At 47.9% G+C, this 18734-nt stretch overlaps 2 protein-coding genes across 2 annotated transcripts; one reads left to right on the top strand and one right to left on the bottom strand.

Moving 5' to 3' along the window:
- Positions 1-2078: 2078 nt before the first annotated feature.
- EDB93DRAFT_1277803 (WD40-repeat-containing domain protein) lies at positions 2079-4778 on the bottom strand. The gene is made up of 3 exons (XM_041454419.1): positions 3453-4778; positions 3222-3396; positions 2079-3173 (listed from the first exon to the last, which is right to left on the bottom strand). Exons 1-3 carry the CDS (start codon positions 4734-4736, stop codon positions 2308-2310), a joined length of 2325 nt encoding a protein of 774 aa, XP_041308470.1. The 5' UTR covers positions 4737-4778; the 3' UTR covers positions 2079-2307.
- A 5204-nt stretch (positions 4779-9982) lies between these two features.
- EDB93DRAFT_1277795 (fungal-specific transcription factor domain-containing protein) lies at positions 9983-13601 on the top strand (the record flags this gene model as incomplete). Its single annotated transcript, XM_041454418.1, has 13 exons — positions 9983-10320; positions 10373-10504; positions 10563-10951; positions 11006-11111; positions 11161-11179; positions 11230-11308; positions 11354-11567; positions 11623-11796; positions 11848-11926; positions 11983-12148; positions 12212-12465; positions 12519-12984; positions 13044-13601. 13 exons carry the CDS (start codon positions 9983-9985, stop codon positions 13223-13225), a joined length of 2598 nt encoding a protein of 865 aa, XP_041308469.1. The 3' UTR covers positions 13226-13601.
- Between the last annotated feature and the right edge of the window lie 5133 nt (positions 13602-18734).

Below are 18734 nucleotides of genomic sequence, written 5' to 3'. Positions count from 1 at the left end.
ACCCACGCACGTGCAGCAGATAACATCCGCAGCACCCAAGATCTCCTTCTCGCACTGCCTGATTAGAGTCTTGTACTTCCTCTCATCGTTGGAGCTCAATTCTCCCTGTTCGTTCTTCAACATGATCAACTTCTGCAACTCCACGTGAGTTGTGTTATTTGCCACTTGTTGGTGTAGCGTCAAGAAGGCGACGCTAGAGTCTAGGGCTTCCCGGGATTTGGCAGTCAGACGCACAACCTTTAAACCAGTAGCGTGAATCTTTTCAGTGAGTTGGTCGACAGCCACGTTCGACGGCGCGCAGACGAGAACCTGACCAGGATTCATCTTGGCTAGATGATAGACGATTGAAGCAGAAGTCACGGTCTTTCCGGTACCAGGAGGGCCCTGGATCAAACTAATCGGCTTCTGTAGAACACTCTTGACCGCATACATTTGAGAGTGGTTGAGCTCGGGAAGACCTGGTGCAGAGAAACGCTTAGGCATCTGCGTGCGGAGAACCTGGGGAGCAAGATCGTGCCCAAGAAGCTTGTGATACTGACGAGGGGCTAAGCGACATCAATAGGATATAAAAGGATGAACGTACAATGTAGCCATTAACGCTCTTCTCATCGACTGCAAACGTCTTCATTGCCAACTGCATCCTATCAAAGCTGGTGGATTTCCAGACGAAATCTGCCGCAAAGTTATGGGTGCAATCCGTAGGTACACCTTCCGTCCGTCGCAATTCAAGTCCGATTTCGTCGGAAATGTCTATAAAAAAAAAAAGCATGAACGCAACACTTTGTCTCGTGACATAAAGCTTACTGTTCGGAATCTTAATGACGTGTCCCACCCCGTCCCAAGCCTTGTGTAGTTCGCCCTGATACCTCAACCGCAATTCATCACCCACCGCAAGTCTGACTTCACCGCTCTCAAGCTTGGGCAAGCAAAACCACGCAACTCTCTTCTGGTTCAGACCAACATCCCATCGAACAGTGATATCAGTCTGAGTCTGACTCTCCTTCAGGCGTTTATCATAATCAGCCTCGATCTTGACAAGGGGTCCGAAAATATTCTGATACTGGTATGCGTCCTCATAGTGGAGAAGGATAGGCTGCGGCTCGTCGTCGACACCAGGCTTCTCGAGGTCCTCCAAGGTGGCGTTGGCGTTCTCACGCCAGAGATCTTCCAAGCGGTTAATCTGGTTGAATGATATCTGACGAGATCGAAGTTGTTCGGTTTCGGTTGGAGGCTTCACGAGCCACGAAAGGAAAGACCTGTCGTCGATCAATGGTGCCCATAGGGAAGCGTTCCAAGACATGTCCTTGCTGACCGTCGCACAGGGCTGGCTGTATATACCATGAATACGAGTCTCGGTGTTAACCTGACAGACTTACCGACACAAAAGGATGACGACAGTATCGCTCTTTGCAGGGATAAATCCCAGCATGAACACGTTCTTGCTACCACAATTATAACATTCTGGGGTGGTTTCCCCGAGGGGGCTCTCGGCATGCAAAATAACTTCTTTATGCTTTGCACGCACTAGATGGTTCACGATATGTGAGGCGGAAGTGTTGCCACGCGAGTTACAGAACCATTTAGAGCACACAAGGCACTTCACGACAGAGGCTGGCGAGTGGATTCCGCAATAGCTGATCGGAACCGATACGGATTGAGTCACGTTCCACCCACGAATGATATGTATGAAACTTACCTGCAGGCATGAGGGAGATCCATAGTACCCTCGTCTTTGAGGTCATCAAGAACAGCATAAAAATCTTCATCTACACCAGTTCTCGGTGTGTGATGGTGGTGCCCTTCGTGTCCATTGTTGTATGAAGATGTTTGGGAACGATCGTCTACAATGGAGAGGCTTTCTAGATCGACTGGCGTTCCAGTGTTCGTAGTTGCAGTATAGACAGAGGAATTATCGTCTACGACACTGATAGCGCCGCCATACGATGAAGCAGAATCTGTATATTGAAAGTTGTCGAAGCTGTCCATGATGGTTTGCAGTAAACGGTTCCTTACGGCTTGCCACGGCACCTCCTCGGCCTCATTAAAGGAATCCCACGGCTCGGATCCACAAACAGGAAAAACACGAAACAGAAGATGCTTAGCAAGTCCTTCGAATACATACAACACAGGATGAATTTTAATTCCATTGCGACTGCTACAAATGTTTGAATACTGCAAATGACAATGATCCAAGTCCCCATCCATACGGACGTCAAGATGCCACAAAATATGTACCGCTAGCCATAATGGAAACAACCAGATAAAAAAAAGAATGAACGACTTTGGTTTAGGATGCATTACATACAATTAACGCCTTTGCTTCTGGCGTATTCTGGGACGCGTGGGCGTCTCATTGACGGGTGGTAGGCGTGAGGGGATACCGTCCACAGGGTGCGAGATCGCTCTGCTAGAAGGTTCGCCAAGAACTGGGCGATTGCGTTGATGGCCGGAGGGTTTGGAAGGGGGCGCCCACTTTGATGCCCTGATGCCTTCTACTCGCTCCATTGGCACATCCTCGACTTCGACAGCTAGCGGATGACTGCTGTCGCGTGCACACTCCCGAGGTTCCTCGGGCTCTGCAGACTCCTCAGAAGCTTCAACTTCCAGGTCCTGGTCCATGGCGTCTACGTCCGCTTGTTCTATTTCTTCCCCCTCGTCTTCCTCCTCAGTGTCATCATCATAGAAACCACTTGGAGGCTCTCCAATCCATTCGTCCTCATCAGTGCCGAAGTCCCACACATCAAGCACTGTGGCAGGATTTCGATTGCTGGCAGCGACACACCAGCGACCCTCGAAGACTACCTGCCAAACACCCTGGATGCCTGTCAGGAGATCACGGACAACGGTACCATCGCGCACGTTCCACATCTTGAGCGTACCATCTGACCCGCTGAGCACCTTGAACTCGTCGTGTTGGAAGCACGTGATAGCGCCCGTATGGGCAGCAAGAGTGTGACGCAGTTCTCCAGATTCCGGATCCCATATACGCAAAGTAGAGTCGGCAGCGGCGGAAACGAGGTGGGAAGGGGAGAGGCCAAGTAGGCCAACAAGGGATGTGTGCCCAGTCAATGTATGTTGGCACTGCCCCGTTCGCAAGTTCCACACACGAACAGTGCCATCCATGGACCCCGAACAGGCGATCTGACGGTAGATATCGAGTACAACACTATACACTGGGATGGGGCTTTAGTAACGAGTTTCGAGTCAACAGTGATACAAACCTTTCTGCGTATGGCCCACAAGCACCCATTTACATTCGCCAGTGACAATGTCCCATATTCTTACAGTACAGTCATAGCTGCCAGATACAAGGGTGCGGCCACGGGCGGCGAGAGCACGAACTGCATGGTCGTGACCCTCTAGATGCATCTTATGATATGGATTATCATCTGCGTCCTCCTGCAAATCAAAGATATGAGATCAAAATGCAGAACGCCTTTTACGAATCTTACATCAGCTGGGTCAGCCTCAGAGTCATCTGCACCATAGCATCTGTACTCAGGATCACCGGGGCGAGGCAAAGACCACACACGAAGGGAGTGATCACGACTGCCGGTCACGATCACCGACCGCTTTGGCCACTTTTCCTTCGTGATGACACCACTCTCGCCCTCGATTTCGATCCACTCTGGCTTGACGATAGCCAGGCATCGGACAGTGCTCGTATGGCCGCCAAATATATGCGTACACCGACCGGTTGCAAGATTCCAAATTCGGACTGTGCGGTCAGTCGACCCGCTGACGAGCGTGTCTTTGCAGGCGGCAAGCGCCCATACGCCACCTTCATGGCCATCCAACGTTTGCAGGAGTTCACCTGTCAAAGGGGAGTACACATGAATTGAGTGATCATCGGACGCAGATATTATGCGTCCGTGTGAAAGAAGAAGACAAGTGACGACAGAGGAGCCATGTGCGGGGAAGGATCGATGTTTCGGGTTCTCATTGTCCACCCATCGAGTTCGGGTGAGCTGTCGGGATTTGAAGAGTATCTTATATGGATGAGATAGAGGAAGAGTTTGGGGAGTAGGGGGGATATTGAGGCGACGTCTAGCGAAGATTGAATGCGCAAATGCTCGTTCTGTAACGCCCCCGAACCATATCTTGGTACTTTTGAGCAGATCCGACCAAAGTACAGGATCAGAATCGACGATGGTGCGCCAAGCTTTGGATACTCTGGAGGCACGAACTACAGTAGAATAAGGAAGGAAACTCAGAACGTGGGATGCAAGTTCTGGGGGGAGTAAGGTCAAAAAATCACGCGCTAGAGTCGGAGTTAAAATAGAATGCAACGTCCGTAGAACGGGCAAGGGCGAATGCCGTAATAAAGTAAGGAGGAAATGAGATTGTAAGGGTTGCGGAAGGCTTGTAAAATGTGATAAAAGAGAGGGAAGAGTAAGAAGGGTCGTCAGGGCAAGATCTGGTTGTAGTGGTGCTTGAGGTTGGGGGGAAGAGGCACCGCTAGGAGGTGCAGAGGGCCATATAGGCTGTGGTGGTGGTGACCCATGAGGAGATGGTAGCGGTGATGGAGGTGCGGCTGCATTCAAAGTTGTAATCGGCGGAAGATGTGTCGCCCTGGCCTTCTTTCGAGGAGGTGTATGTGTTTCGCGCTCAGTCGTGGGCTCTACGCCCTCCATCATATTGTCAGTGCCGTGTGACCTTTTTCTGCCGTAGCGCTCAACGGCCTCCACCAGCCCAACAACCTTGCTTGAACTGCCCGTTGAGTCGGGTCTTATCATCGTCCAGCCCTTGCCACTTGGAATCGGCTCCTCCTCGTCCAGATCTCCTTCGCCGTCTGTCCCGTCGCGGAATGTCGCACGAGAGCCATTAGGAAATACAAGGGGGAATCTCTTGATGGATGAGGGAAACTTAGCGTGCAGCAAAGGATATTCTCTGGGGTCCTTTGGCTCAGCCGGAGGTGGCAGGGGTGGCAGTTGTATCGGCGCGTAAGTGGTTGTGGTCGTCGTGGTCGTGACTACCCTGGTTAGCAAGTATATGCGTTAATGACGGCTCGGATAAGCTAGAATAATGAGCATAACATACGTCGTAGTGTTTACCGACGGTGCAAGGACCAGCGACGGGCGTTGCTGGTGGGTCATAACGATGAGCAAGATATAAGTTGTTATCCTCAAACGTTTCTCGCTGTCGCCGAGCCACCCTCCCCCACACAACCAAGCTTGGTCATATTCGAACGGAGTTTCATTTTAACCATGTCGGCATCTTCTGCCGTGTCCCCAAACCCAAAGTCGCCCTACTAGTTTTTATATCAAGACAAGTCAAACCGTCCGAAACCCCCACTGTTACCTTGTTATTTTCCAGTTCTTTGGTTCTTTCGATCTCAATGCATGGTACACGCCAGTCAAAATTTGTCAACTTTGTACCTTAAATCAGGTCGCCGACTCGGAGTCGAGAGTCACTCATCGTGGTCTGATTACTACTTCGCTGTGATTGTTACCTCTGAATGGATTGAGTTCAGGACGATCAAGACGCTCTCAAGTGCAGACTCAGTTACGATCCATGTCCATTCCTTTAACGGTGTTTCCATAAGCATTTTCCTCTTAAATCTTTGGCTTGTGCTCCTCCAGATTGGTGACATGTCACCCAGACTTCTGAGCAGGACATCGCAACATCTTACCTCGTGTACACATTCGTTCCAAATACTCGAATGAACGTGGCGACCCTCTTGAAGATAATTACCATGGCCACCACCAATCATCCCGTTCACTGAGCACTGCATTCAATCCAATCTCAGTGCGCATGGTTATACACACGACACGCTCGCTGATCTTTGGTCAATGTCGACATCTATGTGTTACACCTAGACACATGATGGGTCCTATCCCCTATAAGTCCATGATTTACCAAGGCCGTGTAAACGATTTGCAGGCCAACCTCCGAACCAATGAAAAGTCAACAAATCCCACTTCTTTTCGTTTCCGCCTCTGCCACATCACGTCACTCCGCACACTACGTACTCTCTAAAATCCCAAACACATCCAAGTTCGCTTGCTTTGATCACACTTTGACGCGCGTGCTTGATTGCAAAAATATCATTTGCAGAAATGTCAATATCTTGTCAATAACGGGTCTTGCAGACATCAAGACTCACCGTACACCTCGTCTCAGCCATCGTTGCGCCCGTTTCGGAGGTTTCTTCACGAGACTGTTTGATGCGATGATGTTTGATTTCTACCATCACTGGGAGGACCCAACATCGGCGCTCTGGCGGCATCTATGTACCGCGGATCACTTTTTTGGCCTCGGAATTGCCCATGCTTTCATGAAAACGAATTCCCGTTAATTGGTTCTCCATCTTCCCTGCGGGCTTCGGACCCCTAGTGCCGCATCAATTGTTGGCTAACGTCGGTCCCGAACATTCATGGGTATTCTATAATACATACCGTTAGATGCGGACATCAGATGCTAAGGAATATCCTCTATGAATGTCTGAGTGCACGGAACTAGCGCAGATTTGGAGTGTTTGCAACAGCCTACAACAGTATTTCATTTCAGACAGAGATTGATCAAATTTACCACTTACTTGGACGCAGACATTAGATGCCAAGAAACACCCTCCAGGCCTCTAGAGATCTCTTACATACTTGAAGTGCCTGCGACGAAGGAGTCATCCAGATAGTCTCTGATATATGCCCGAGAAGCGATGGACCGTTAGAATTGGAAGCCTTCAGGGTGTTGTTGCTCTTATCCGAATGAGTAGGAACCGATAGTAGAAGCCTTCGGACTGATGTGCTGTCACTGATCTCGACATTACGGTGCGACTACTTTAGTATCACTGTTATCCATACATACATGTACTTACGCAAGCCAGACATATTTCCTTCAAATTCTACTTCGACACCAATGACTCTGAGCCAACAATTCGTCCTAAGTCCGATGAGCAGCGTTCCGGGACACGCAGAGGCAACGGGTTGGAAAATTCCTATGACCTTCGAAGATTCCGAAATGACGACACAGACGATATCAGAGGAAGCACGTTTGAAGCACAGTGACATATTTTCTGACGGAAAATCCTGGGCTCGTACGTTGTTGTGCATGTGGTATTCTGTGCTAAAGGAATAATTTTTAGCCGCAAAATAAAAGTTTCTAAGCTGCTGACGGCACAATATTAATGGACGGCAAATCACGACGTTTCGGGCTTCTCGCATCGGATGCAGCTGGCTCCACGGCGAAACATGCGTGTTAGATTTGTATTCATGGGACACGCAGCCTTTTTCGGCGGCCGAAGTGAGAGTTTTACCTTAATAGCCTAAAATGGCAGGATGGGAACCATGGCTATGGAGGAAGGGAGGGGATGACCCGTTCAATTGATATTCAGGTTTATCGTACCGGGGGACACCAAGTTTGAACCCAAAAGCACATAATGAAGAACGGTCTTATAGCAGACCTTCAAGTATGCCTGCAGAAGGTCCTAAAAGAACGAGGGGGCTGCTGAGTGGAACTACAAAATTAAATTTGACTAGGCGCACTGCGCAGTATGTGTACTTCAGTCGGCGTAATCACTCTCAAACTACGAAAGACAGATAACTCTATTCTTTTTTAGTCCTTCATTTCGTGGTGTCTGCCCTTCACAACGAGTATTTTCATGCAGAACTCTGGGTGGATCATCGTGGACTATGCGCTTGAATTAAGTGAAGTTTCCTGAGAGATGTCAATGTTAAATAGTTGTTCTATATCCAGTGCTGGCTACGAACATGATTGTGGATAGTAGTTCCCTGTGAAGAATTTATCGATATCACCGCGCTACGAGAATGATAAAGTCTTCAATAAAGCGGGGGAACGAGACATGAGTTAAATGACTACTACCTTGCGATGTAACCGTGCTGAACGCTAGATGGGGACACAACACATACCAATCCAGTTACCACCAAGTTCCGACACACCTGAGGATTTTTGATGAGGTCAAACGGTGGGATCCGAAAAACTCGCAACGATGGTACCTTGTCCAACAATTGCTTCTCACGAACGAACATCATTTGCTCGCGCCCATGCCGATGACGGCTGCTGGAGATCTCCAAGCTGGATTGAATGCAGTACCTAGTGACATGAGTAACGACAGGGGCAGCATGTTCGCCAAGAGCAGATAAGACCAATGAGAGTCCAGGCGCCCACGATATCACCGCTGAATCTCTTGCTTAGTCTAGATGTGTTGCTGATCCGAAAATAGGAGGATGAATAATATATATGATGGAGAGCACATGACATAAGAAGACTGTCATGTAGGTGAGTGAGTGCGCTGCAAACATACGGGAGAGTTGGTCGACGAATGATAGTTGATGCATAACAATACGATGAAGTGTTGATGCGGTATTCCCGCTAGGTCGTCGATGAACAGTTTGACTATCGGACCACCGAGAGACCGTATATTAATGTCATGTTGCTTGCTCACACTGACATACTGTCGAGGATTGAGATGCAATTCCAAAGAAAGTGATATTGAGTGCCAGGATTACGTGCACCGACGTTGATTGGACTCAGAGCGGAACAAGGTCACTGGAGCACCAATAAAAGCCCATCATTGGGCTTCTTTTTTCTAGCCATCATTGACACGCAGTCAGCACATGCAGACCTATCCAAAAAAGGGGTGGAAGCGGGGTGAAGTACTGATCACAAGGGAGAAAAAAATACCTCTGACAAAAAAAAGAATTGCTCGATGCTGGTTCTTTATGGTGAGAATAGTAAAGTTGAAACTCTGACTGAACCAGCAGAGGTGGGGACGGAATCCCGTTGAGAAAAACGATTGATAGGCTCACTGCGATACAAAGAACGTGGAAATATACATTCAATTGACTTGTCTGGTAAGCAGGGTAGAACCAGTGCCTGGCATTTGTCCATGTCCAAGCTCAACCAATTTGTAGTCGCTCTAGGTTGTGCTGTAAGGGATATGCCAACCATTGACACTGGTAGAGAATGGGCAATTGTGCACGTGTCTTAGTATATGGTGTCCAACTCACGATACATGTACTTGACCTGTCTCGAAATAAGTGACAGCTAGAATGATGGTAAAAATATGTTGATAGTCTGAAATTATGACTGGGACCACGTACTAATACTTATATGGGATGTTACTCCCGTGTATAGGTTGCACGATAAGACAGTTTGTCGTCAGGGAAGCGCCAACGGGAGGATATTCGGGAAGGAGCGGTGGGTATGGTCACGGTATACACGGACATGGAGTTAGTTAATTTCCGAGTGCCGTCTATCTTTGTACATAGATAGAGAAGTCTAGACCAGACCAAGGTCTGAGGGGACGTCCGAGTTTGTGTATAGACTACCAACACTCACCGTAGGTAACACCATGTAGCACAGCTATTCGAAGCCCTTGAGATCGTTCGTGTTTATGACGGCCGTCTGTAACCCTGGGATAACAGCAGGCACCAACTTGAAGGAAGAAATGAGCACGCGGACACATTGCCTGAATGATTGAAACTCCGAAGATGCGTTGAGGCGAAGAGGTCGCAGAGGGGTGAAGACCAAGAAGCGCTGAAATTCGTCGGATTCAGTGTTATTCGTGAATTGTCCTGGGATTTTCATTTCGTTTTTGACAGAAAAGTTTGCAGGTTTGTAAGTGAACAGTCTTGACAGTCCTCTTTGCGTGGGTCACAATCCTTTGAATTTTTTTTGGTGACTTGATACTGAACAACTCCAAATTCATCCAGTACCCTAGTTTGGTTGACTATTCGTTCCTTGTCTGGAACCGTGCCACTCCGCTTGTGTGTGAGCGCATAGCAGCGACTTTACGCGTGGTTCAGGTCTCCTAGGTACTCCAGTATTGTCAATCTCAGTTTCTGGTTTTAAAAGTCTTTCAAGGTATGTTCTCATCATATGTTATCTTCCCCTTCAAGACATCATGCTTATGCCATTGTCGCCCCTTCCCTGCTATCCGCAGTACTACCTCGACTCTTCCGCAAGGTTTGACTACATCATATCCATGCACCATCAGGATCACGCTATCCCTCAATCCAACATGCCTCCTGCTCGTTCCCCCCAAATCGACCCAGCTCTATCGCTCTACCCCCCCTACTACCCATATCAACAGCCTCAGCAGCACATCAACCACCACCTTGCAGTTTCTCAGAATTTATCTTCCCCATCATCACAAGGATCGGACACAATGGGTACACCCCCAAACGACAACCTGTCTTACTCACCTGGCAATTCAAACGGGAAGAGACCCTCCTCTTCTCTCGTCGGTGCGATGGGCGAGAGCAGCAGGAAAAAAGCACGCTCAGAAGACAGCTTGGATGGGCACAGCCCTGCTGCTGATAAAGACGAGCCGAAGCCAAAGACCACCAGGGGTGCACGGTGAGTTCACACACATCCTTTTAATGCTATGAGCTGTAACAATGCTGTTTAGCGCGTGTACCGTCTGTCGGCGTCTAAAAATGAAGTGCGTTGGTGCTGAGCAAGGCCCCCCTTGCAAACGCTGCATTTCTGGGAACCACGAGTGCGTATTCGAGGAATCCAATCGGGGTAAACGGTCCACCAAGTATGTTTTAATTCCATGTATCTCGCACAAATGGCCAACACTGAAAACAAAGTCCAAGAAAACACGAGCTCCTTACTCGCTCACTAAAGAAGATGGAGAAAACTCTGGACACTGTTCTAAAGTCCATTGGTAACCCGAGTATGGTCTCTGGCATGGTATCAAGATCGCCTTCCCCGACAAGTCAAGCTGCACAGACCCAGGCGCTTCTGGCATCACCATCGCCTCCTCCTCAGTCTGCTTATCCACCATCATCGAGCGCCAATGCATCTGCTTCCCCAAAGCTTCATTCCCTTCCCGATAACTCGCTTAACCCCCTCGGTCTGCTTGCTGAGGCAAGCTTGGCAAACCGACGCGCTCAGGGTATCTCGTCCTCATTCTCAGCGCGCCCAGCGGATCCCGATCCCGATCACAAGGTGGGCGTGGCTAGTGATAATTATTTTAGGCCAGGTTCGTAGCTGCCTTTTCGCACGTTGTCTATTTGGCAAATTGGCAATGTTGCAGGCCCGATGACAATACTCCCACTACGGCGCTTGTATATCGAACGGCAAATTCAGCCCGAAATGCTGAGCTTTGTTAGCACCGAGCAAGTGGTCGCGTTATTTGATATGTGAGTACTGTATGACATACATCGTGATGCCGATCTGATCGGCTGCTAGCTTCTTTGACCATCTGAATGTCCGTACTAAGTACTATCACGACATGCCGTATCTAAATACTCTTTATAGGTTCACTGCGAGCTCTTTGATAGAGAGTTCCACACTCCCTCGCTTGTCTGTTCCCGCTCGCCATTTTTACTGACAACTAGTAAGTTTACAATCCCTCATATGTGCAACGACTTATCATTCGCAGTTTGTGCGATATCATCGAAATTCTACACCCAGCGACCAGAACTTCATCAGCAGCTTGCAGAGCTTGCACAGAAGCTCGCGTTTAGCGTACCTGCCAAAGGTTATAAATCCCTTGAAATCGTACAGGCATATCTCCTCCTCACTCTTTGGGGATGTGGTGCCGTAGAGCGCTATGAGTACGACAAGACATGGATATTGCTGGGAATGGCCATTAGGTTTGTATCTCTTCATGTCGTCAACAGTTTGTTTTCAGTGACGTCTATTATTCAGGATGGCGACAGACCTGAATCTACATCGGAAGACAACGATGACCAGGCAAGACACACCAGAAGGTCGGGCTCGGGACAAGGAGGTTCACAACCGTGAGCGAACATGGCTCTTGTGCTTCGCCCTCGACAGAAGCGTGAGTTCTCAAATGGGAAAGCCTCATTCCATCAAGGAGGAGTAAGTGGACATCATTTCTATTTTTTCATCTCTAATCATCGTATTCACCAGCTTTGTAATTCGCAATGCGCTGCAGTGGTTGAAGTCCCCCGTTGGTCAACCAGGTGACACTGCTTTAGCAGCATCGGTCGTGCGTATCCATTAATCGTGAACTTCAATGCGTAGTTTGATCTCGTCTTCTCCCAGGAATTACAGCGGATTGTGTCCAGAAGCCTAGACTTCCTGTATTCGGGCACTAACACCCCGTCCGGCTTACAGACCGACTGCGATTACCTGATCGTCATCAAAACTATCGAAACCCAGATACTTGCATGGCAACATGAGTGGACAACTGCTCGACCTTTGCCGACTTGTAAGATAGCTTTATTTGAGGCAATCATCTATATCGTGTTCATCATTTATTTAGCCGATGAAGTCATGCTGTCGGAATCCCAAACCACGATGAAGTTTTACTTCCACTACTATATGTTGGTTGTGAACTCTTTTGGGCTGCAGAACGCTATGGAGCGTTCGGCAGTGGATATCGGACACTTCTTCTCACGGTGTTATACTTCAGCCACGGCAGTGGCTATTGTCGCACGAGACGAGCTTGCGCCGATGGGTATGCTGAAGTATTCGCCAGATTCACATTTCGTATACATTTCTTACGCGGTTCTCAGTTTGCTCAAGGTACTTTGATATCATCGTCCGTCGTTTGTCATGATGCTAACATAGACCTCCAGCTTATCCGCTCGGAGTTTCAGCAGTTCATTGAGAACGAGCAGAACATCATCGACCTCGTCAAGGACGTTGCAAACGTGCTCGCGGATGTTGCTGTGAACTCTCATCATGCCCCAGCGCTGTACAGCACATTCTTGCGGGCCTTGATCACCGCTCGCACAGATTCACCACAAGAGCCTGAAGAGGTGTCATCTGGAGACCAATCTGATAACATGAGCCATGGCGACATGGCCAACCACATGAACAATTCTGCGCTCTTCGGTGGTAACCCAGCGATGGGAATGAATGGCACTAATGGTATGAATGGCATGAATGATTATTCGTTCGCGAGTGAGATGGGTCCTGTTGCGGATATTTCGACTTTCCCTCCCACTATGGCTGATATGCCATCTTCTGACGAACATATGGGTATGCTTTCTATGGAGAATATCCTGAGCAATGGATTCTGGGATAGTGTATTGGTACCTGGTAAGCATACATCAAGGAAATGGACTTCTGGCTGGCCTTTCTGACGTATCTCAAAATAGGTTATTCAGACACTATGGAAGGGCTAAGCGGTGGCTTCGTGTTTGGGGCTGGAGGTAGTGGACTGATCACTCCCGGTTGGCTCCCCTCTCCCATACCATCCGGCCAGAACACCCCAATGCGACAATCAAACATGGACTTCACCCAACAAAATCTAGTCTCCGTATACCAACAGAGAAAGTAATTATAAAAACGATGCGTTTCATGTTCACGTTTCACCTGTCTGCGATATATGTTGTTTTGGTTTTTGTTGTGCTCAATTCTATGTGCTCTACGTTATATTTGTGGATTCCCTTTGTTGTGCTGTTTTATCGCATCCTATTCGATCGAAACACTGTATTATATTTTTTCAATGCTTGTTTCTTGAAATGATACTAGATGGTCTCACGAGTCTGTGTGTCCCGAGAAGTCGTGCATTGACTCTACACACGCAGTTCTGCACAGAATCTTTATGTATGTTGCATTGAGGTCACCCCGATATGATACACAATGCTATATTTTTATTTGAAGAAAATCGAAGTAGATTTCGTCACATGATCAACTTATTGGTGCTGGTCCAAGGTGCATTCAAGGCTCGCTCTAATATGTACTGTACGAACGATGCGGACTCTGCGGACTCTGAAAATGCATTGCGGCAGACGTTGACGCGCATACATAGGGGTAACTCTCCGCCGCATCGAAGAAAAAACTAGCTAGCTGATGAGTCGTACTTTCGATGTCAGGCTATCGAATAAATGTATTTTCGTGTTTGTGCGTTGCGGGGTAATAGCCATTATACCAAAAATCCGCGAACTAGACTCAGATCTACTACAGTGTACGAAGCACTAGAGTGCCGTCTCTATAGGGAGCTTAATTGTACGAATTTTTTTGCTCAATGAAAATTCTACAAGGAAACAAGCAAAAATAAGCAATTTTTCGAAATTTCCCATTTTGTTTCAAATTTTTCCGTCGGAAAAAATTTACCCCATGCTCCATATACCCTGTTCATCTCCCCGAAACCCTGTTCATATTACCATATGCCTCCTGTGACAAAGAAAGCTGCTCAAGCAAAGAAGCAACGAGCCGACTGTCGTAAATTCAGCTCTTTGCCATCACCTCAACCAGAACAGGGGTCAGACTCAGAGTATGAGCCTGGCTTTAGTGGGGAGAGCGAGGTTGAGGCAGATGATATATCTGGGTCCATTGTTGCCCTACAGAGCCTCTATGGCATGTTTTTACCTGCAAATCTTCGAGCCAAGGACAATAATTTAACTGGGTCTGATGGAGAACCACAGGTGAATGTCTCCGAATTTCTATTATCTATAGAACGTCAGCAATGCTTACCATCAAGCCTGGTGTCAGCGAAAGAAGCAGAAAATTGTAAATAGGCCAGCTGTTTACCGGGGAAACTCTCGGACATCTCAATGGAGGATGGGCTCATGACAGAGATTTTGGCCTCACTGGATGCCGAAACTGCAAGCAGAGGGCTTCTGTAGATTGTATTTACCATCTGCTTGCTTGTATACCTGCTCAGTTACCCATAAATACCATTTCTTGCAACATGTTTCAAATTTCGTCGGAAATTTTTTCAACCCTTCGATTTTCAATATTCGAACGAGGTAGCCTTAATCTACAAGTCAAAAGAATGCATTTGCGCTACTCTACGGTACAAAGCAGTCAAATTTCGAGGACTAGATACATTTTTGAGTTCGGGCTAATCCGAGAGGTCGGAAAAGTGCTTCGTACACTGTAGTATCACCCAGCTCACATAGATGTCCCGGGTATCTCCGTGAGACTCTGATGCCAAGGCCTCATGTACATTTTTTCCCGAGCGGGTACTATCCCTTACGCTCTATTCGTGACGGTCCACAATTTCGTGATTTTTGTCTGCAGCACTCAACTTCAATGTAATTACTTAGCTACTTCACTCAGTATATTCTATATACTATATACTAGCATATTCCAAGTGGAACGAAACAAATCTGTTGAGAAATGGTGGAGATCGTGTTTTCAGCGTGACAGCAGCCAAAATCACGATTTCAGTGTCACCTGCCGAGGCTGCCGACGTCGGACATTGAATTTAACAGCGTGTTTCATTGCAGCTGCAATCCGTGAGCGCGTGAGCAAGTAGCGAGCGCTGAGCTGGGCTCAATCGCTATGCCATGGGACGTCACCGAGGCAAGCTGGCGGCGTCTACTGACCCCGAGTACGAGTCCAGGATCCAGGCTGCACTCATGGGTGTCACAAATGGCACTTACAAGAATATTACAGTAGCTGCAAGGGCACAAAAGGTATGATTGTGTATTTTTCGAGTTCCTGCAGTGCTAATTTTATTGTACAGGTCGCACGGCAGACTCTTAACGACCGGAGCAAGGGTCTACATATGTCTCGCAGGGATTTTGCCAAGTCACAGCAACTCCTCCAGCCATCGGAAGAGGAAGCTGTCAAGGACTGGCTGGCTCATGAATCTGGTGCCGCACGCCCTGTGCACCCTCGTGATTTACGTGCCCGGGTCAACGAGATTAGTGGAAGGGTTCCCGGAAAGCATTGGCATCGTCGTTACCTCGCTCGTCACAAGAAGTCTATTTCTACTCACAAGCCACGGAATCTTGACCCGAAACGTGCTCAGAACTTCAACAAAACAACTGTTGATGGATACTTCACGCTTCGGATCGACCTCGATAAGAAATATAATGGTATTCCCGCAGCGCATAATTGGAATATGGATGAGAAGGGCAATCAGATGGGAGGTGGTCGGAATGGTGATGGGTCAAAATTTATTTTTGCAACCAAGGACCGTGATTTCTACCGTCAACATAGCGATAATCTAGAACTTGTGACGATTTTGGAATGTGCAAATGCAGCTGGTGCAACAATGTCACCGTACTTTGTTCTGAAAGAAGGTCCTTTGCCCGTTTCAGTGTCCCTGCACCACATCCACCATATTTTTTTGCTCAACCCGCGCATCCGAGTCCGAGTCACGGACTTCATAATCCATCTACTAGTATGCATCAATACCCACATCCACATACATTCCCTCAGCAATATTTTACACATCATTAATGATTGCATTTAGTTCTATATAATTTTTCGGTACATACTGTAGCTCACAGACTTATAAGTAGCGTCCTAATCAATCACTGTTGAAGTTCACGAATCCCGAATCACGAATCACGAAGATTCTAACGTCTGCCGAGCGGACTGTAGATTCGGCCAGTGTGACTGTCCGTTACTATTCGTGACCTGAGTGTGACTCACGAAATTGTGGACCGTCACGAATAGAGCGTAAGGGATAGTACCTCTTGCTCTGACGTCAAACATTGTTCTAAATCTTTAATTACTATATCATTCCACGCTCCAAGCCTTTCCTCTTGTGAAACTCGTGGATATGCGTTCACTTCGCCAAATGGAAAATCGAGATTTGGCTTCTTGTCGCGGTGAGTTCACTCTGTTATACTCTTCTTGGACGCGTCGCCCTGAAGAACTTGGCAAGGTGAGGAAGAAGTTCGATAGGAGAATGGCTTCCGACATGCAATGGGAGTCACGCACTGGACGCTGAAAGATATTCCGGACTCATAAGGGTATCGTTGGTATCTCATTGAGCTCTATGGCATCGCAGACGTACTGGCGTAGTTCCCCGCATTTGCGACACTGCGTGACTGCGGGAGTAATCTATCTTCAGAATACAGCCAGAAGTTCACAGCAGCAGTCTCTGTGGATTAGATTGCGACTACCAGTATGTGCTAAGTGTAATGGTAGAGAACTCACCTGGCTGGAAATACCTGGACTTTGCTGTCGACGAGAGGCGTCCGACCGGTTCTCGAGTGCACCAGATGGGATTCGGGTCCACGAGGCTGTTGCCACTGACCGGGGGCTGCCAAGGACTTCTTCATGAAATCTGCCGCCAAGATGATGGAGGCAAAAGGCAAGAGGTTGACCGACTGGCAGGACATACATCGCTTGCGAAGGGTGGTGCGGACCAGAGTAGCTTACTCTGAGTAAGGCTATTTGAGGCAGTAAGTTTTTATCCCTTGGAATAATGGTGCATTTCATCTTCATCTTGTTTGTTGCGTTTGGGGCAAGCTCTGCTGTTGGTCTTGTTTTTTTAACATCAAATTTATTGTCCTTTGGGGTCGTAGACCCTACTATGTCGGAGATAGCCATTTTCGCCGCGAGGGGTTACTCCGGTCTATCTATCAGGTCCTGTGTTCAAAGTTAGTTTTCCCTTTCGTCTCAGTTCTTGCACACTCAATCAACAGTTGCACCATGATAACCTATATTCTTAGCGAAACCATCGTTCCTACGGCACTATACCCCGTGCATTGCTTGAATGCTGACAGCTTTGGTCCTGCCTCCAAAACAAGTATGTAATTACTGTCCCAAAAGTGGAGTCGGGGTTGTGCCGGGGTGCGTGGTTGGCCGTAACTGAAGTATTGACACCCAAATCCCGTGGGACAATGTGTAGTTCCAGTTCATTGTAGCAGTTCGTATAAGGTCCTCAACTCAAGAATATGGCACAGTGACTCGATAATGGCCGCAATGGTCCCAATTACTGCGAGTCCCGATCTTGTCGACCGGTTTTTCATCACAGAGGGACGCCTTCAAATTGGCCAGGTATGAGGCTCATTCAAGTTTATGATGCTCCCTGACATGGAGTCGGCGCGTATCAATGCACTTGTCAGTTGGTGCCAAGTGTCATGCAATGCCAGTGCATGACACTTTAGACCAACTGACATGTTTGCGTAAACGTCATCCGTCAAACAAGACCTAATCGGATGCGCCAGTAGATCGACCGTTGTCTGTTTGGCGATCTTACAGCGCCGAGTGATGATGGGACAGACTGCAACGAAGTCACCTTGGTTTATGATGTTCGCCTGTGTGCCAACACTGGCAGGCGCGACAACACACAAGCATTCAATACTTGACCCTGGTGGGCCGGGGCCCGTGCCTGATTTCAGGTCCGTCTTGCCACGTTCAAATTACGTCTTCAAGGACCTCATCAGATTCTTTTTCAGCCACCGGAGAAGATGCTCAATCGAAGTTCAGGTTCAGGCAGGGTATGGAGGACATGCAGTGCTTGGGCAGTGCAAGTTGGGCATTGATGAGGGTACGCAAGTAAGTAATCCATTCGATGATATGTGAATGTTAAGAATTGAAGCGAACACGAAGATCTTCATGGGGGTTATTATTGAACAGCTGAAGACATTGGTGTCTGCACCACACCAATGCCTTCTTTGCGGAACTTGGAATCATCTCCGCGCTGGGTCTCATAGTCGTTCGGTTCGACGACAGGCTGACAACTCAATTGATTGGTAAATTTGTGAATTTGTGATTCGTTCAGATCCTAACAGCGCATAACTACCAAAAGTCGAAGGATGCACAGGATAATTTCAGGACTCGGCCCAGGAACCGCACATGGCAATGGAGCGCACTATTAGCCATATAGAACGGACTTCAACCACGTGACCGACTTATGCATCCTATTCAAATCTTATTCGCAGGTTTCAACTTGTACCTGTATCATGAAATTTCGGAGCGATATTAACTGAAGAATTCACCTTGGGATCTGGTCTGCGTCTATGTATGACCTTGGGTTACGAACGATCCCGCATTCTTCGGTGGTAACCCAACGAATCAACGATGGGAATCAATGGCACTGATGCGGCATGAGCCGTTATTCCTTCGCAAATGTGATGAAGCTTGTTGCGGATATC

The sequence above is a fragment of the Suillus bovinus genome (genome assembly GCF_016758785.1).
Source record: "Suillus bovinus strain UH-Sbo-P2 chromosome Unknown EDB93scaffold_22, whole genome shotgun sequence".
Taxonomy (NCBI): Eukaryota; Fungi; Basidiomycota; class Agaricomycetes; order Boletales; family Suillaceae; genus Suillus; species Suillus bovinus.
The sequence above is the reverse complement of the archived record's forward strand: the minus strand, read 5'-3'. Positions and strand labels throughout refer to the sequence as shown.